The 20760-nt window shown below is 39.0% G+C and overlaps 2 protein-coding genes across 2 annotated transcripts in view; both read left to right on the top strand.

The window, feature by feature from the left end:
* Positions 1–4501, top strand: part of endou2 (endonuclease, polyU-specific 2) — an 8520-nt gene extending 4019 nt beyond the window's left edge. The window contains exons 3-6 of the mRNA XM_016295958.1: positions 1849–1970; positions 2163–2271; positions 3110–3228; positions 4250–4501. Of these exons, the coding sequence (XP_016151444.1) occupies positions 1849–1970; positions 2163–2271; positions 3110–3228; positions 4250–4501 (602 nt within the window). The remainder of the gene's footprint in view (positions 1–1848; positions 1971–2162; positions 2272–3109; positions 3229–4249) is intronic.
* On the top strand, positions 1967–19758 carry cct6a (chaperonin containing TCP1, subunit 6A (zeta 1)). The gene is made up of 14 exons (XM_016296013.1): positions 1967–1970; positions 2730–2731; positions 9364–9427; positions 10713–10847; positions 10931–11104; positions 12281–12384; positions 12511–12621; positions 12710–12869; positions 13047–13129; positions 14128–14224; positions 14306–14453; positions 16561–16694; positions 19375–19477; positions 19674–19758. Coding segments are annotated over exons 2-14 (1392 nt in total). The 5' UTR covers positions 1967–1970; the 3' UTR covers positions 19751–19758.
* Positions 19759–20760: the final 1002 nt, after the last annotated feature.

Here is a 20760-nt window from a genome sequence, read left to right as displayed (position 1 = left end):
TTGCTTTTTTTATTTGCTCAAAACACATTAACTTTTTTTTTTTTTTTTTGCAAGGCTTGTTTTGTGTGTTTTATGGAGGACTTGGCTATTCAGTCCAGTAAGAGACAATTAATTGGGGTCATGACATGGATTTTTTATTTTATTTTAATATGCTCCTTGAGGTTTACTTATAATGCTAATAGCGGTTTTTTACACACACACACACACAAATAAATAAATATGTGGGAAAATTATAATTTTCAACCCTCATTCTGACCCTGCTGTTTTTAAAAGGGGCGTGTCCTTTAAGGCCCGTCAGTAATCACCTGACAAAACGGTGCAAAACGTTTTTTTAAACGGAAACGGTGGTGCGTTGAACACTCTGTTCTGATGACGCAAGAGTTGCAGCTACGGCAGCTGAGAAGGCCAGTCTTTGTGTTCTTGTAGAAGAACTTTCGGAGCCTGATGAAATCGGTATAAATACGTGTTTAATACTGCAAAATACGCTCGATGGTACAGTCACTACCCTTGCCGTCTAGAATAAAAGAGCACATCCCAATCAAATGAAGGGGTTTGTGCAAACTGTGGTTCCTAATTATTGTGATCCAACATTTGCCTCGCATTTCAGGATGAAAAGACAAACATTTCAGGTGAAGCATAATCCACTTCTTACCTCCGAGACTGTGTTATGATCTATATGACCTTATTATTTTTATTGTGAGTATTAGGCTTATCATTATTGCTGATCACTGTTGTTGTGCTATGATATTGTAATATTTACCATTATATAATCAGAGGAGTATAGACAAGTTTATGAAAGTGTCACTCCACAATACAATAGCAAAATATATAAATATAGTATTTTTATGTTACATTAATCAGTGTCTAGCACACCTGATCAAAATAAAAGGGTCATTTCCAGACGAAGCTTTATGAAATCCTTTGCTTACGGTTTGTGATGCAGCTGCGGACAGATCTAGTCCCGCTTCATCTCTCAACAGATGTTTCTTTGTGACTCTCCATGACACTGTGCCTCGATTACAAAACAAAATCCTCCTATTAAAATAAACCATCCACTAGTTTCCTTCTGATATCTGTACAAAGACGTGAACGAGTTGTTTAAACCAAACGCGACAAAGCGAACGATCTTTCACTGCATTTGTCCTGACGACAGACTCATATCTGTGTATCCAGTGTAGACCAGATAGCGCAGTGATTGTGATTTCTATCTGATTTTGACACATTCAGCGTGATCACGTGTCGCCGTTAGCGACTGAACCTCCAGTGGGCGGGGCCTATGCTGAGTAGAAGACTATTGGCTCGATGTCTAGCTCTGGAGGCGTGTTTATGCAAATGTTTGTGCTCGGGTGACGTCATCTTGCCCCTCAGATCCAAACGAGCCGTTTTTGGAGCTCGATTAAATAAATGCTTTGTTTATAATGCAAAGAGTCTTATATGCCAAAAGATCAAGGCAAATTTGATTTCTCATGTCATGACCCCTTTAACTACTGTACTTACTACTACTATTTACCTGATCTGGTATCAGGTAAAAAAACATTTAGGCACTGGTTTAGTTAAGATTGCCTCCAGCGGCGAACCACTAAAATTGTGAAAAGTTTCGGAGCAATCACAGGCGGAGCACAGAATTCCACAGTGTACCTTTAAGGATCAGTAACAAAAGAAATGTTAGAACACTTGCCGCTTCTTCTCTAACAAGTAAAGAAAATCTGACAAACATAAAGAGCAACTTTTTGATTTTGCTCAGTGCATCTAACATGTCAGGGCAGGATTGGAAATAATATGGATCCAAACAAGTATGGGAACTAATTTAGAGATTAAGCTGAAATATTTGCATACGTCTCATTTCAGCTTTTATCTCACTTCTGGACAACTATGAAAGTGATACCGGTGAACCGGAGATCGTCACACCAGAGGAAGAACTGGAGAACCACAAGTTCCTGGATTCGATCATAAAGACCCCCACTATGAAGGTGATAAATGGGTCAAGAATCAGGCGTGATTCAGCTGCACTCTGTTTTTAATAAGGCACTGATTTACTTCTTGTCAAGTGCTATGCATAGAAGTAAATCTAAAAAGAGAAATGAAATTATGATCCCTTACCATTTGTGTAAGACGCTGTGCTGAATAGTAAGTTGCAACAATTGTATATTTTCTAATATTAGATGGCCCACAGATATCTAGTGAGGAAGCATCTCTCTCCAGAGGACACCGCAGACTTCAAGAAGCAGCTCTATCACATTTGGTTTGAGCTGTACGCCAGGAGAGGAGCCAGTAAGTAAGTACAGAGGATTCAGAACAACTTACAGGAGATCATTTGGGGCACGAGTCACAAACTTTGTTAAAGAGATCAACATTCTGTCCTAATTGACTCACCCGTGTCATTCCAAACAGCTTTGTCTGCGGAATGTAAAAAAGATGGATTTTTTGGGGGGTGAACCATCTCTTTAAGATAAATTCTAAAAAGAATGTTACAGTTATTCCAATTACAAGTGCAATTTTTTAAACATTCTTAAGAAGTTCTCAAATCAATTCGACTCAACTCTACAAAAAACTCTCGGCCTCTCTCAATGCCACTGCCCCCAAAACATCATTTTCAAGGAGCGTAAATCGAAATAAGGTTATTTTTAGTCAAGGTTGGCTATACACGAAATGAGAAGAAATGCAGAGCATATTATACTGTTAGAAAAAAATCTGCCTCTCTCTTATGAAAGTAGCATGAGTATGAAAAGATGTGTAATTTGTCTCTTTGCTGGCACAGATAGCAAAACGACATTGAATATGTTAACATAATTAAATCTGTATATGGGCTGCTCAACGTGATCTCATGATAATTATGTTCAATAACGTTAATTAGATATCATTGGCACATAACACCAATGATTTTCTTCTTCTATATTTCTTTCACAACAGAAGAAAAGATCTGTCGCTATTTCTGTTACATCACAAATTTAGGATGATTTTTTTTTCTCAAGAACGTTTCTTCTGGTCACACAGGCGAATAACTTTTACATACTCTCGAGTTCTTCTAAAGCAGTTTCCCCATTCAGAGCCCCATGTTTCTCTCTCCACACAAGACCGGACTCCTCAGGTTTCGAGCATGTCTTTGTAGGAGAGACGAGAGGAGGTCGTACTGTCATCGGCTTTCATAACTGGATCCAGCTGTACTTACAAGAGAAACTAGGACACATTGACTACAAAGGATACCGTGTGAATGCCAGCTCGCCACAGGTACGTGACGGGAACATAGAGCAGCTCGATTCATTTACCTGCCTCAGTGCTTGTCTTTGTGTGGCTCTTTTATTTATTTATTTTTTTGTCTTCATTTTATTTTGTTTATTACTATTTTCCCTATTTCTTTCTAATAATTTTTTTTTATTTACCTCTGTTTTATTCTTTATCTATTATACTTATTACATTTATATTTATTATTATATTAATAATAGTAATTAGTATTTTTATAATTTTTGTGCATATTTTATTTATTAATTTATTTACAAATAAAATATGCACAAAAAATAAATCATAAAATATTATTAATAGTAATAATGATAATAATTAGTATTTTATTATTTATTTTTTGTGCATATTTTATTTATTAATTTATTTACAAATAAAATATGCACAAAAAATAAATCATAAAATATTATTAATAGTAATAATGATAATAATTAGTATTTTATTATTTATTTTTTGTGCATATTTTATTTATTAATTTATTTACAAATAAAATATGCACAAAAAATAAATAATAAAATATTATTAATAGTAATAAGTATAATATATAAATACAGAATAAAACAGAGGTCAATAAAATAGAAAGAAAAATACAAAATAAATTGAAGACAAATAATAAAAAACAATATAACTAAATTAGCATTAAAAGATACCAAAATGTGAAAATTCTGTCATCATTTGCTCACCTTCATGTCGTTGCAAAGCTATAGATTTTTTTCTTGTGCAAAACAAAAATGAACATACACGCTCCATACTATAAGAGTCAATTGTGTCCAAAAGCTTTAAGCTTTTTTAAAAACTTTTTATACAACTTCTAAAGCAGTAAAGCTCTACGATAAACAGAGCGAAATTTAAGAGTTATTCACGCTCAAATGACTTGCGGCCCTGTCCCAAATGGCATAGGCCTACTTTATGTAAAGTACACTTGTGTTCACTCTATCTAATACTCTGATATGTAGAGCATATTCATATTGTTCCTAATTTCCTTATACTTTACGTTCAATCTCGTTCCCAGCCGGATGAGAACAAGCACATGTTGGCTCTGCAGTTCAGCTGGAAGAATGGAATCAAGCCCAAAGGAAGCATCTTCATCGGTGTGAGCCCTGAGTTTGAGTTTGCTCTGTACACTCTGTGTTTCCTCACGTCTCCAAACGAGCGAGTCAAAGTCTCCTTCAGCGTCTACGAGGTGGAGATCGTCTGTCACCACTACAACCAGAAGCACATCGGCACCACCTATCCTGTGCTCGTCAAATACCTCAATGCATAACCAGCTCCAGGGATTCATAGTGGCTACTGATTTTATGTTTTCATTTCAAAAAACAATAAACCAAAAGACCATAGTCTTGTGCCATGGTCTCATTTGTAGTGTCTCGATGAATTCTGAAGTTACCGTCGTTCTGTGTTCCCAGAGCTCGTAGCTTGTGAACAAATCAGTGTTTCTGAATTAATCTTTTAAATGAAAGAATCGTTCTTGTTCATTTTCATACACGGATTCATATTTCTTGTTCCCCTCTATTTTGAATTCTGAAAAAACAATAGACACCATCACAAAATGTGTAATGGTTTTACTGGATATTGCATTGGTTTTAATGGAAACTGTGATGGACTCCTATTGGTCTCTACTGGTAATTGTTCACCTTCTATTGGTGGCTTGTTAAAGCCACTCAATCCTAGTGGAATATGTCTCAAAACACACTACAGAATACCATTTTTTAATGGTTTTAATGGTTAGAAGTTGATGGTTTGTAATGGTATTTGTAGTGGAAACCATTCGAATTTCTCTCTGGTGGTTTCTATTGTTTTTCTCAGCAGGTGTGACGTCTTGGGTTGTCTTCTCTTCAAAACCAAGAGTATTGAAGTGTGGGCTGTGTTTTCATTGGGTTTGAGCTACTGAATGAATACGCCATGCTTCGGTGCATCAGTCATCTCGTTCTGCTGATTGACTTGGCAATGCCTGAATGCTTTGGGAATACAAATGTAAAAATATCGGTCGTGCCAGTAAAGGAACTTAAAACTGGAACCTGAGTGAGAGACAGCAAGGCATTTGTTCGTTCAGTCTTGTTCAATGAGGCAAAGCAGGTGTATAGTATAAACAAAACTCAATCCTATAAAGGAAATAAGATCTGTTTGGTTTAGGGAAATCATTTGTGGCGCTTCAGGTTCTATGTCTTTATCTAAAATGTGAGTGAAATACATGAATCAGGAATCTCGTTCGACTGCACTAGTGTGGCATGTAGATCACTTAACTAGTCTTTTTTCATAACAAGAACAGAAAGATTGTGTAAATGTGACTGATGACACTGACAACACACAATGATAAAGACGCTATTGAAATGTATTTTAGACTATGATTGTCTTTTTTGTATAGCTTGATCAAAGTCATGCTCGGCAGTTCACACAATGATGGAAACGCTCAGTATAGCTTCTTGCAGATTGTAATAAAATGACTCTGTCATAACACATAAAAGCACCCATTTGTCAACACCTAACATCATAACATCATGCAACGAATCAGTGAACAAAACTGAACAAATCTTTTTGGTGAACTGATTCAAATGACTCCGCCGCTATAAGTCCTGTGTCCCCAGAGATTTCTTTTTAGATTTTCTTTTCTTTTAGCATTTGGACAAATGTTGAAGGTTCAGAAATGTAGGATGGATTTGGCTGTAGAGTAAATGTTAAACGAGCTCTTGTGGCGTGCATACTGTCTTTGGGTAGGCGACACACAATCAAGGTTTTATGTTAGAATGAATACATGTTGAGGGACACGTTTAGCAAATGTACGTAATGCATGGCTAGGCACCGTGCCATCTGGATGATCAGTGCACTCTCAGCTTCTCCTGTCCTCAGTAACACAGAAATAAAAGTGCAGCTTCTTTATCATTTAATACAATACTGTAGCCATTATAATGCTTTCAGTAGTCTATAACCTAACTACACAGCCATCACTTGATTTATGCAGGCTAAACCAACTGCACATAGTAATAATGCTGAAATGATTCTGCGAACACTTTACAGTACAGATCAATATGTTAAAGTGCCCCTATTATGGATTTTAGAAAATGAGCTTTCATGCAGTGTGTAACACAGCTCTAAGTGAATACACCCTGCAAAGTTTTAAATCTGAAAGTGCACCGTGTATAAAGTTATTGTCTCTCATAAGAAAGAGTCGACTCTGAATCATTTAAACGAGTCGTTTTTAAAACGAATCCCAAGCGTTTCATCTTGACCTCAACATGAAACATTAGCATATTGCACGCCCACTTCTTGGTCTTTACGCGTTGGTCTGAATGAAAATGCAAATTCATTCTTCGCCACTAGATGTCGCTTCTGGAGCAGTAAAAATAGCTGTTTCCACAGTAACGCTCTACACAAAGCAGCACTGCGCTCACAAACACTGCTTTATCAGGCGAGATCCAATCAGACCAATCACCGCAGATTAGCGTCACGCAAAGGAGGAGTTTGGAAAAATGAATCTTGAGCAAGTAAGGTAAAAATAAATGCATATTATAAGACAATAAAAGTGTTTTTTGACCTTGCATGCATGTCAACCTGTTGTTGGGGACTCCCAAAACCAAATTATGAACCTTTCATAACCCATAACAGGGGCACTTTTTAAAAAAACAGGACTTTTTAAAGTCCCGATGTCCTCTACAGGTGAATAAAGTATCATTTTTCACATTTATTCTTATGCTCTAAACCAGTGGTTCTCAGACTGGGCTACGTGAGGTGACGGTGAGGGGTACGCGAACAAAATGCATTAATTTAATACCCCAACTTAAAGCAACATTAAAACCGTACGTATTTCTGACAAGCAAAATGCCACTTCTAATGTAAAAACAAGAAAATGGGGGTGCCGTAAACGGTCAACTAGCTACATGATATCCAATCAGCTTACCTCATTTTTTGCGGTCAAAACTGACGGCATCCACACAAGCAGCGTGCATCTGATAGGATGGCGGCTTAATGTGCTGCTTTAGCAAATCGCGCTGCTGTTCAATGTATCTTTAAAGTAGATCTTCACTTAATAGCATGAAGAGCAAATATTGACACGCACTGTACATCGAGATCGATTTAAACGCTCTTCGATACAGACACACTCGGTGCGTGTTATTGTGTTCATGTTTAAGATACGAGCAAGAATGCAAATTATCCAAACGATGGCAAATGTGCCATTCATTTTTACAACAGTTCAACAAAAAAGGTAACATTTAGTGAGCATTTTACATTTTAAATGTAGCCTACATTTTGAATAGTGTCATGTTTGTTCTATTTTGCAATGAAATAATAGTTCCAACGAATTTGAATAGTGTCATGTTTGTTCTATTTTGTAACGAAATAATAGTTCCAACGAAATCCGTATCATCTGCGTCTCCAAGCATCATACAGCGGTGTTTCGTTAGTGAACGAATCTGCGGCTTTGAACGATTTGGAGAGTCAGTGATTAATAACCCATTCATAACTACAGCATTGTACTTCGTTACTGAATGAATGAATGAATGAATGACACAACGCCTGGCTCATTAAGACAGCGACTTGCCGCCACCTACTGGCTGTTTTATTTTTAAATCTACAAGTATCACTTCGATTTGCCATCATTATTGCTTTATTTATTATGTTAATAATACACTTAATGAAATGTTAACATAAACGTGACACAATTAATAAGGATAGAAAATATTTGCCTTTATAAAGATAAAAAAATGAACTTGTAAATCAATTTAAGGGTGCAAATATTGTCCTTTAATAGAAAAGGTGTGACTGGAGTGGAAGAGAGGGGGCACAGAAGAATGTTAAATGCCCCGGGGGTACACCGCTGTGAAAAGTTTGAGAACCACTGCTCTAAACAATGTAATGACATGATAAAATACTAAATCCACGTTTTTCCGGGTAGACAGGAGGATATAGTAGATCATGAAAAAATAAACCTTTTTTGTCAAATAAATATTTGTTTATTTTGTAAAAGGCGTGGCTGGCGATTTCTGTATCGCGTAAATGACATCTGTCAATCAACGAATACGGAGTATATATTTACATTTAGTTAAAAGTGGCTGCAAACCATCAGCTCCAGTGCCGCAGAAGGATAAGTGCGTGGCGTAGGCTTTTTGACGCGATTGACCCGGGTTCGATCCCGCCTTTTTTTACCAAACTTTTTTTTCCCTCCCTTTTCAGTAAATAGCATATTGCTAAAAAATACTGCTATTTTCACTTGGTGTAAGTAGAATCCATTGCTAATACGAGATCTGAAAAGGGAGGAAAAAAAAGTTCGGCAAAAGGTGGGCTCGAACCCGGGTTGATCGCGTCAAAAAGCCAAGAGCAAGTTCTTATCCATCTGCGGCACTGGAGCTGGTGTTTAATAGCCACTTTTAACTAAATGGTAGTTTATGAATATTACTCCACATAGAATTTTTACTTAAGTGTATAATTACACTGGAACAAGGACACCTTGTTATTTGTCTTTAAATAAATAAATAGTTGTCCTGTTAACAAAGTCAATAAAATAATTGATAATACACAATGTTTTAATATATCAAAAGTACAATATATTTTTTTGTTTTTCTTGTATTTGTTATACTTGTATTTTTCGAATAGTTTTTGCCATGAAAATAGCCTAAGATGCTGACATGGCATTAAATAAAAAATATACGTCTACTAAATATATTTTAAAAAATGTATATATGCGTTGCCAAAGATGGCATGCATTTTAGAAAACAGTTGTACTGTAGTGTTTTGGAGAAAATTTGTAGGGGGAAAAATACAACTGCTGTAAAGTATTTTCTACATTTCTTGCACGGTGCAACCTAGAACGGAACATTTATGATTTGTGCATAACTTTTGGGCAGAGTTTGCACCTCTTCCTTTTGATATGAGCCTTCATCTGTCTTTGTAACATGAATGCTAATGCCGTGTGCTGTAGTTCCTCAGTGATGTTTAGCAGTATGTGGTTGTCAAACAGGCCGATCAGTAATTCTGATGCATTGAGGTTACAGGTCTGTTTTTAGAGTTTTACAGTGACTTCAAAGTCCAGAAATAACCTTTTTATTTTATTCCTAAATGATTTTGAAGTAATGTATATAGAGTGAAAGCACTCTTGCTGAAGCTGTCATGTGTGTTGTGTTCCTCTCACAGGCTTGTGTCTGGTGCAGGAGACATCAAGCTCACCAAAGATGGGAACGTTCTGCTGCATGAGATGGTAAGAGCTGCGCTTCATGTTGGTGCGTGTGCGTTTATTTGTAAAATTGTGGCATTCGGCCCATATTGCATCAGGGCTGTGACTCGCAGATATGAGTTTGGATGCAGCAGCTTCTCCAGAATCAGTGTCTCACAAACCATGTTAATCTCAGATGCGTTTTGTAGCTCGGTCGTGTTGAATCAACATCTAAATCTGAGCACGATGGAGTGAGGCATCCATATGAAAGCATTGGTGTGGTGTAGATTGAATTGGAGAAGATTTCTGTCCAATCTGACATCTGTAAGCTCTTGATTCCTTCGGCTGGGGTTAAACAGTTATACGCGTTACAGTGTACCATTCCAGGTTCAATTTAGGGTTCACCCAAAAACGAAAATGTTTTTGTTTGTTTCAATGACCGCAAGGATTGCTTATAATCTTTAAATCATACATTTAGAATAGTTCAAAGAATGAAAAACAAAAACCGAAAACCTTTTTTATTTTTTTCAGAACATAATAGAAAACCATAACAAACCCATTTGTGGTTGTTTAAAGTGATTTTTAAAAGTTGGAAAACTTGGAATGCGGTTAATAACTGATTAATTTTGTTGTTCTGTGGTTCCTAACGGGAGATATTGTGAATGTTGGTGAGCAAACTGTTTTGTTTCATATTGACTTCCATTGTATGGACAAATATTATAGTGCCAAGGGTTGCCACTGCCAGGTCTGCATAACTTGGGCTGCTGTCACTTTAAGACCTAATGCATGGATGTAATATGTGACCCTGGACCACAAAACCAGTCATAAGCGTAGATTTCACATCTGAAAGCCGAATAAATAAGCTGTATGATTTGTTAGGGTACGACAATATTTGGCTGAGATGCAACTATTTGAAAATCTGGAATCTGAGGGTGCAAAAAAATCTAAATATTGAGAAAATCATCTTTAAAGTTGTCCAAATGAAGTTCTTAGCAATGCATATTACTAATCAAACATTAAGTTTTGATATATTTACGGTAGGACATTTACAAAATATCTTCAAGGAACATGATCTTTACTTAATATCCTAATGATTTTTGGCATAAAAGAGAAATGTATAATTTTGACCCATACAATGTATTGTTGGCTATTGCTACAAATATCCCCCAGCGACTTAACACTGCTTTTGTGCTCACATATACAGACACGCATCTGATTTTCTCCCAACTGTTTGTTCACACATGAATTTTGATATCTATGTTAAAGGGTTGCGCCCCTGTCTATTGCTCTGAAACGGCTCGCCTTCATTGATGTTCTGATTTGTCTTCAGCAAATCCAGCATCCCACCGCTTCATTGATTGCCAAGGTGGCCACGGCCCAGGATGACATCACCGGAGACGGCACGACGTCCAATGTGCTGATCATCGGAGAGCTCCTCAAGCAGGCAGACCTCCACGTCTCCGAGGTTTACATGCACTCCTTAAATTTCTAACTTTCAGTGTTAGTTTATTTTTTCTTATGTTAGAAGTGATGGCCGTCTGTCCACAGGGTCTTCACCCCCGGGTGATCGCTGAGGGCTTCGAGGCTGCTAAGGACAAGGCTCTCGAGGTGCTGGAGGAGGTGACGGTGGTGAAGCAGATGGACAGAGAGACTCTCATCAGTGTCGCCCGCACCTCCCTCAGAACCAAGGTCCACGTGGAGTTGGCCGATTTACTAACAGAGGTGAGAAACATCGTTTGGAGTTCAGTCAGGTGTGATGCGATGCAAGCAATGAATCCTGTTTGGCCCGTGTTACGATGAGTTTCTGTCCTAACAAGGTGTGATCATCGCATTGCCTTTAAAGGGGTAATGAAATGGAAAAAAGTTCTTGATAGTTGCACAGAGCATCTGGTAGTTGACGGAACTAAATAATCTCATTGGCTGGTGCTCACCTATTATCATCCGTGTTTTGATTTCAGCGAATCAGTATTATGGTAAAAAAAAAAAAAAATTCCCAGAAGCACTGAATGACCAACAATATCTTAAGCACTACCAGGAGTCATTTAAAATAAATACTATCAGGGTAGTACTAGTATAAAGTGTCACATGATCTTCAGAAATCATTCTAATATGCTGATTTATTATTAGAGTTATCAATGTTGTGCTGCCAAATATTTTTTGGGAAACTGCGATACTTTTTTCAGGATTCTTTGATGAATAAAAAGTTAAAAAGAACAGCATTTATTCAAAATAGTAATCTTTTCTAACAATATAAATCTTTGCTATCGCTTCTTAACAATTTAACACATCCTCGCTGAATAAAAGTTTTAATTTCTTTAAAAAAAAAAAAAGAAAGAATAAAAATGTACTGACCTCAAACTTTTGAACAGTAGTGTATATTGTTAGAAAATATTTAAATTTTAAATAAATGCTCTTCTTTTTAACTTTTTATTCATCAAAGAATCCTGAAAAAAGTATCACAGTTTCCCAAAAAATATAGTAGGTTCCAAAAAAAATATGAAGCAGCAGAACTGATAATAAATCAGTATATTATACTGATTTCTGAAGATCATGTGACACTGAAGACTGCAGTAATGATGCTGAAAATACAGATTCGATCACAGAAATAAATTATATTTTAATGTATATTAAAATAGAAAAACTTTGTTTTAAATTGCAATAATATTTCACTTTTTTTCTGTATTTTTGATCAAATAAATGCAGCCTTGATGAGCAGAAGAGACTTTTTTTTTAAAAAACATTACAAGTCTTACTGATCCCAAACTTTTCACCGGTAGTGTGTGTGTGTGTGTGTGTGTGTATGTGTTAGAGATGCACCGATACCACTTTTTTTCAGACAGATACCTGTATTTTGCTTCGGTTGGCCTGTAACACCCTGGCATGCCTCGTTTTCCTCAGGCTGTGGTGGATGCTGTTCTGGCCATCAGGAAACCCAGCGAGCCCATCGACCTCTACATGGTGGAGATCATGGAGATGAGGCACAAAACTGACAGCGATACACAGTAAGATCGTCCTCTCTTCTCTTATGTGCACTTTACGCTTCATTTAGATATCCTATAGATATCTCCGGAGTAGCTCACCCTGAAACTGCAGTCATATGATCTAGTAATGTTGTGTTTAATGCTTAGACTGATCAGAGGCTTGGTGCTGGATCATGGAGCCAGGCATCCTGACATGAGGAAGAGGGTGGAGGACGCTTTCGTTCTCACTTGCAACGTTTCCTTGGAATACGAGAAAACGTAGGCTTTGCGAATGCCCGTGTTTAGATTGCTGGGTGTTTCTGTGAATGAGTAAATCTGTAGTCGTACCCGCTGTGTGTTTTCACAGAGAAGTGAACTCGGGGTTCTTCTACAAGAGCGCAGGCGAGAGAGACAAGCTGGTGAAGGCGGAGAGGAAGTTCATCGAAGATCGTGTGATGAAAATAATCGAGCTGAAGAATAAAGTGTGCGCAGATACTAAGAAGGGCTTTGTGGTCATCAACCAGAAGGTCATCTATTCTTTTAGTTTTTAGAATATACTGACATCACCGTTAGTATTGATCACCATTCTTAGGTTTAGCTCTAGAATTAAACATTCTGCGTGTATTCATCAGAGCAGTAGAGTTTCTGTCTTTTGACTCTTAACCTGCACAGCTTGCTAAAGCTGAAGTATTTGTTGTGTTCAGGGTATTGATCCATTCTCTCTGGACGCGCTGGCTAAAGAGGGCATTGTGGCTCTGCGTCGAGCAAAGAGACGAAACATGGAGAGGTAAGAGATGATTGTCAGGGAGATGTGTGGCCTAACCACTTTGTAATTTACCCGTTTGATTCTAAAACAAAAGTTGTGCTTTTTTTGATTGGGACTGCTTGTGTAAGCAAGCAAATTGCTAGCTATGCTAATTGATTACAAATAAAGATAAAACGGCAAAGCAAATAATAAAAAAAATATATGCATTGTTTTGGTTAAGCACCAATCCAAATCTTGTCAAGTTAGTTTAAATGTGTTTACATTTTATTATGAAATAATTGTAAGAATGTCGTTACAAATTTCAGACTTGAACTCTTTTTTTTAATTTTTTTTTAATTGGCCAGAATTGATCATTTTCTTTAAAATATTCTGGAGGCCATGAAACGTTTTTGTGTGATTATCTGAACGTGCAATATGTTAAAAGAACCGAGCCTCTGCTTTTAAACAAAACAACGTTTTGTTGTAGCTTCATGCATTCTTTTCTTTTTATTAACACTTGAATGTAAGTTTTTAATGTAAAAAAAAAAAAGCAACATTTTGAACAAAAAGCTGAGAAAATGGCATAGTAGATTGAGTCCATTTCATTTCATTCAGTAATGTTAGTCTTGATTTACATGCTGTTTGATGATTGTATTTTGCATATGCATCTGCTTACATACACAATCGCTTGTTTGTGCTGCTGCATTAAATGTGCCATAGAATGCATTGATTCAATATTTTAAATTGTTCTCTGATATCTACATAGAAGGTATGTATTTGATGCAGAGATTCAGTACTCTCAGAAGATGTGTAATAGCGCCTCCTACCATATAACAGTGAAAACACAAAGACGAAAAATCGTCAATGACGGGAAAGGGTTAATGTGTGTAGTCTGCCCAATTATGTAGTGATTATTCAATGAAGAGCTTGCAACATTTTTTCTCATTAGTTTTTTTTACTGTACGGACAAAATGGCTCAAAGTGAAAAACAAAACATCCACTTTCCTCTTACTCTTGAAAATGTGTTGTTTTCCCGTAAGGCTGACTCTGGCCTGCGGTGGTGTAGCGATGAACTCGGTGGACGATCTGACGCCGGAGTGTCTGGGTCACGCTGGACTCGTGTACGAACACACACTGGTGAGCACTGGCCTTTTATTCTAAACTCCCAGAACTCTCTGAATGTTAGTTCTTTGTCATTTATTTGGCCTTTTGCTATAGGGAGAGGAGAAATACACGTTCATCGAGAAGTGCAGCAACCCTCGTTCTGTGACGCTGCTGGTGAAAGGACCCAACAAGCACACCCTGACTCAGATCAAAGACGCCGTGAGAGACGGACTCAGAGCCGTCAAAAATGCCATCGAAGACGGTAGGGAGACAAACATTACAACAGTTGATTAATGGCTCCGCCCACTGAGGTTCAGGATGCTTAATGGCTCCGCCCACTGAGGTTCAGGATGATTTAATGGCACCGCCCACTGATTTTATTCTAAACTCCCAGAACTCTCTGAATGTTAGTTCTTTGTCATTTATTTGGCCTTTTGCTATAGGGAGAGGAGAAATACACGTTCATCGAGAAGTGCAGCAACCCTCGTTCTGTGACGCTGCTGGTGAAAGGACCCAACAAGCACACCCTGACTCAGATCAAAGACGCCGTGAGAGACGGACTCAGAGCCGTCAAAAATGCCATTGAAGACGGTAGGGAGACAAACATTACAACAGTTGATTAATGGCTCCGCCCACTGAGGTTCAAGGTGATTAATGGCTCCGCCCACTGAGGTTCAGGGTGATTAATGGCTCCGCCCACTGAGGGTCAGGATGATTAATGGCTCCGCCCACTGAGGGTCAGGATGATTAATGGCTCCGCCCACTGAGGTTCAGGGTGATTAATGGCTCCGCCCACTGAGGTTCAAGGTGATTAATGGCTCCGCCCACTGAGGTTCAGGGTGATTAATGGCTCCGCCCACTGAGGTTCAGGGTGATTAATGGCTCCGCCCACTGAGGGTCAGGATGATTAATGGCTCCGCCCACTGAGGGTCAGGATGATTAATGGCTCCGCCCACTGAGGTTCAAGGTGATTAATGGCTCCGCCCACTGAGGTTCAGGGTGATTAATGGCTCCGCCCACTGAGGGTCAGGATGATTAATGGCTCCGCCCACTGAGGTTCAAGGTGATTAATGGCTCCGCCCACTGAGGTTCAGGGTGATTAATGGCTCCGCCCACTGAGGGTCAGGATGATTAATGGCTCCGCCCACTGAGGTTCAAGGTGATTAATGGCTCCGCCCACTGAGGTTCAGGATGATTAATGGCTCTGCCCACTGAGGGTAAGGATGATTAATGGCTCCGCCCACTGACGGTCAGGATGATTAATGGCTCCGCCCACTGAGGTTCAGGATGATTAATGGCTCCGCCCACTGAGGGTCAGGATGATTAATGGCTCCGCCCACTGAGGTTCAGGGGTGCGTTTCTCAAAAGCAACTATGGTCACAAGTTCCATCATTACCAATAGAGTTCAATGGAACTAACGACTATAGTTAGCTAATGATGGTTTTGGGAAATGCACCCCAGGATGGTTAATGACTCCGCCCACTGGCAGTCGGTTGGTTAATGACTCCGCCCGCTGGCAATCGGTTGGTTAATGACTCCGCCCACTGATATTCTGGGAAGCGTTTCCCAAAAGCATTGCTAGCTAACTGGTCATTAGTTCCATTGAACTCTATTGGTAATGACGGAACTTGCGACCATAGTTCTTTTTGGGGGAAACGCCCCCCAGGATGGTTAATGGCCCCCCCCACTGATGTTTAGGTGGTTGATGACTCCGCCCACTGGCATTCAGTTGGTTAATGGATCCGCCACTAACGTTCAGGGGTACGTTTCCCAAAAAAAACTATGGTTCCATTATTGAACTAACGGCCTTAGTTAGCTAATGATGCTTTTGGGAAACGCACCCCTCGATGGTTAATGGCTCCGCCCCCTGATGTTGAACCGATCATTCATACGGAGGCTCAGAATAAAGGCCGTTTCACACGGAGCACGTTGCGAAAAAGCGAGGCGAATTGCCGATGAAGCCCCATAGGGATCTATTGTTTCGATTCAAAAGCGTCATCGCGCCAAACATTTGTGCCGAATTTTCGCGTTCAGTGTGGGGTTGAAAATAATAGCTTGAAAATCACTTTTTTTTTTGCGCAAAAAAAACTTAAACATTATAGGTGAACCTCATGGAGTAAATTAAAATAACAAATCCTTTAGAGGTGATGACTTCTCTGGAAGTTTAGACTAGTTTTATATTATGCACTTGTTCCATTTCCCTGCATAGCTGATTGCAACCTAAGCATATACATTTTAAATATCTGTATTCCTCTTACACTTTCATTGCCACTCTTTTAAAGAAAAGATTGAATTCTCCTTCAAATGTCCGTAATGCTGTGTAGCGATGCTAGGGGTTAATGTGGGGCGTTGTGCTGGTGTTCTCACAGGTTCGGTTGTGGCGGGGGCCGGTGCGTTCGAGGTGGCTGTAGCTGATGCTTTGGTTAAACACAAGCCCAAAGTGAAGGGCCGAGCCCAGCTGGGTGTGCAGGCGTTTGCTGACGCCCTCCTCATCATCCCTAAGGTACTGGAGAACACAAATCATCTTTAAACATGTATTAGGGCCCTATGATTTCTGCAATGTGGAAAACATGGACGGAATCCAGTTATAAACACGGAATTTGTTTTATTTGAAACAGTGTGGCAGCTCCTTTGGTTACAGGGTTACCGGGGTAACGGCTGTGTTTCTGCCTCTAGAGCCCAATGTGCATTAGGGCTACTACTAATAAATAAAAAAATTATTTAAGGAATAATCACACAATGTTTGAATTTAATAGTGTTAAAACTGCTTGCCAAAAACAAAGTTTGTTTTCATTTGATTAAAAGATTAAATTAGTTTTATGCCTCCATCTGATAAACATAAAAATTTTAAAACACAACACAGAAAAAACGAAACATTTTATAGGACTATTGTAAAAAAAAATAATAATAATTTTTTATAAATTAAGTTGTTTCATGCATTCAAATAATTAGACATGCTTAAACAGAATTTGGTAACAATAAAAATAAAAAAAAAAGCGTTTTTCATAGGGCCCTAAAAATGTGCTCGATATAATATATCGATGTTAAATTGTATTAAGTTTCATGATTTTAATAAAGTAGGATGATTAATGGCTCCGCCCACTGAGGTTCAGGATGATTAATGGCTCTGCCCACTGAGGTTCAGGATGAATAATGGCTCCGCCCACTGAGGGTCGGGATGAATAATGGCTCCGCCCACTGAGGGTCGGGATGAATAATGGCTCCGCCCACTGAGGGTCGGGATGAATAATGGCTCCGCCCACTGAGGGTCGGGATGAATAATGGCTCCGCCCACTGAGGGTCGGGATGAATAATGGCTCCGCCCACTGAGGGTCAGGGTGATTTAATGGCACCGCCCACTGACGGTCAGGATGAATAATGGCTCCGCCCACTGAGGTTCAGGATGAATAATGGCTCCGCCCACTGAGGTTCAGGATGAATAATGGCTCCGCCCACTGAGGTTCAGGATGAATAATGGCTCCGCCCACTGAGGGTCAGGATGAATAATGGCTCCGCCCACTGAGGGTCAGGATGATTAATGGCTACGCACCCCAGGATGGTTAATGGCTCCACCCACTGATGTTTAGGTGGTTGATGACTCCGCCCACTGGCATTCAGTTGGTTAATGGATCCGCCACTAACGTTCAGGGGTGCGTTTCCCAAAAGAAACTATGGTTCCATTGTTGAACTAACGGCCTTAGTTAGCTAACGATGCGTTTGGGAAACGCACCCCTCGATGGTTAATGGCTCCGCCCCCTGATGTTGAACCGATCATTCATACGGAGGCTCAGAATAAAGGCCGTTTCACACGGAGCACGTTGCGAAAAAGCGAGGCGAATTGCCGATGAAGCCCCATAGGGATCTATTGTTTCGATTCAAAAGCGTCATCGCGCCAAACATTTGTGCCGAATTTTCGCGTTCAGTGTGGGGTTGAAAATAATAGCTTGAAAATCACTTTTTTTTTTGCGCAAAAAAAACTTAAACATTATAGGTGAACCTCATGGAGTAAATTAAAATAACAAATCCTTTAGAGGTGATGACTTCTCTGGAAGTTTAGACTAGTTTTATATTATGCACTTGTTCCATTTCCCTGCATAGCTGATTGCAACCTAAGCATATACATTTTAAATATCTGTATTCCTCTTACACTTTCATTGCCACTCTTTTAAAGAAAAGATTGAATTCTCCTTCAAATGTCCGTAATGCTGTGTAGCGATGCTAGGGGTTAATGTGGGGCGTTGTGCTGGTGTTCTCACAGGTTCGGTTGTGGCGGGGGCCGGTGCGTTCGAGGTGGCTGTAGCTGATGCTTTGGTTAAACACAAGCCCAAAGTGAAGGGCCGAGCCCAGCTGGGTGTGCAGGCGTTTGCTGACGCCCTCCTCATCATCCCTAAGGTACTGGAGAACACAAATCATCTTTAAACATGTATTAGGGCCCTATGATTTCTGCAATGTGGAAAACATGGACGGAATTGCGGAATCCAGTTATAAACACGGAATTTGTTTTATTTGAAACAGTGTGGCAGCTCCTTTGGTTACAGGGTTACCGGGGTAACGGCTGTGTTTCTGCCTCTAGAGCCCAATGTGCATTAGGGCTACTACTAATAAATAAAAAAATTATTTAAGGAATAATCACACAATGTTTGAATTTAATAGTGTTAAAACTGCTTGCCAAAAACAAAGTTTGTTTTCATTTGATTAAAAGATTAAATTAGTTTTATGCCTCCATCTGATAAACATAAAAATTTTAAAACACAACACAGAAAAAACGAAACATTTTATAGGACTATTGTAAAAAAAAATAATAATAATTTTTTATAAATTAAGTTGTTTCATGCATTCAAATAATTAGACATGCTTAAACAGAATTTGGTAACAATAAAAATAAAAAAAAAAGCGTTTTTCATAGGGCCCTAAAAATGTGCTCGATATAATATATCGATGTTAAATTGTATTAAGTTTCATGATTTTAATAAAGTAGACATGCTTTTTGATAGTTTAATTTAACCATTAAAAAGGAGTCCAGAAATACAAAAAAACTAAATAATGGAATCCAGAACAATGAAAATGGAAAAAGCTGAATTTGGGGAAAAATAAAAGGGATTCCACAGGGCCCTACATGCGAGTTGACGAGCTTCTTGTTTAAAGGTGTCTTTGAATGACTCCAGTTTCTCTCCTCCTGCAAGGTTCTGGCTCAGAACTCCGGCTATGATCCTCAAGAGACTCTGGTGAAGCTGCAGAGTGAATTCAAAGAGACGGGAGCGCTGGTGGGAGTGGATCTGAGCACAGGCATGTCTCGCTATACACTCGGATTACTGTCTGTAAGCTGTTTGTGCAGTGCACTCTAGTGTCTAAGAGTCTTACTTGGAGGCACCAGTGTATGTAAAAGTAAGATGTACCTCCATGTTAAAACACCGCACCTGTGAAGCCGTTCGAGATGCTCGTGCTCCTGTGTGTGCATCAGTGTGGTGTGTTGTGTGCGCAGGTGAGCCCATGATCGCAGGAGAGGCCGGTGTGTGGGATAACTACAGTGTGAAAAAGCAGCTGCTTCACTCCTGGTGAGTTCCAGCGTGTCTTCTCCACCGTGTGGCTTTTTCAGCTCTTGGTGACCAGATAATAAAATGCTGCTGGCTTTTGTTCATGCACAGCGCTCAATTGCGATTGAAAAGAATTGTGTCCTCTGGTTACAGTATTTCCCCTTTCAAGTAGTGGGTCATCATCATGAGTCTAGTTTCTTCACAGCAGGTGAGTTCCGGAGAAGGGGTCACCATTTCTATGGGACGATGCAAACTAACATAAACTGACTGAATTCCTTCATGAAGGCCCCTTGTGAGTTTAACACCAACAGGGCTTAGTTTAAGCCAGGACTAGTCCTGGCTTAAGATAAGATATTTAAGCAATTTTTATAAAAAATGCCTTCGAAGAAAACATTACAGGTGTATCTTAAGCAAATTTTTATTTTTGGGCGAACTATTTCTTAAAACAAAAAATAAAAACACTAATACAAAAAGTATGTCCAGATCACAAAAGTTTTTCAAAAGTCTTATAGAATACGACATTGCAATCTGGTGGCTAATTTGTGAAATTTTGTAGCAGGAGTGGACCTTCATGCTTGCTTTATTTCTAAAAATCACGTTTTTGTATAATTCTCACAGCACAAATTCATACAAAATGGTAAAATACTGTAATGTTTTCCCATGAGCTTGAGCTGATCTGGCACAAACGAACACTGGAAACCAATGGAATGTGTTAAAGCTTAAGGCAAGCGCATAAAACGTCATTTCAGTCAGACTTCACTTTGTTCACAGATTTTTGACGGAGGTTTGAGTCAAAAACTCCTCAGCATCAGAGCTGCGTAGGCTCTAGTCTATATCATCAGCACAGCCGGCAAAGAATCCAATGTTTTAAAGCATGTTTGATACGTGACCCTGGAGCACAAAACCTGTCATAAGGGTCTATTTTTTTAAATTGAGATGTGTACATCTGAAAAAATAGCTTTCCATTGATGTATGGTTTGTTAGGATAGGACAATATTTGGTTGAGATGCAACTATTTGAAAATCTGGAATCTGA

Source organism: Sinocyclocheilus grahami, unplaced genomic scaffold (genome assembly GCF_001515645.1).
Source record: "Sinocyclocheilus grahami isolate Dianchi unplaced genomic scaffold, SAMN03320097.WGS_v1.1 scaffold343.1, whole genome shotgun sequence".
Lineage (NCBI taxonomy): Eukaryota > Metazoa > Chordata > Actinopteri > Cypriniformes > Cyprinidae > Sinocyclocheilus > Sinocyclocheilus grahami.
Note: the sequence above shows the minus strand (reverse complement) of the source record. Positions and strands in the feature narration are given on the sequence as shown.

Coding starts and splice junctions, on each gene's coding strand:
- cct6a (XM_016296013.1), top strand. Junction 9,428..10,712: donor ACGTTCTGCTGCATGAGATG/GTAAGAGCTGCG, acceptor ATTTGTCTTCAG/CAAATCCAGCATCCCACCGC. Junction 12,385..12,510: donor AAAACTGACAGCGATACACA/GTAAGATCGTCC, acceptor TTTAATGCTTAG/ACTGATCAGAGGCTTGGTGC.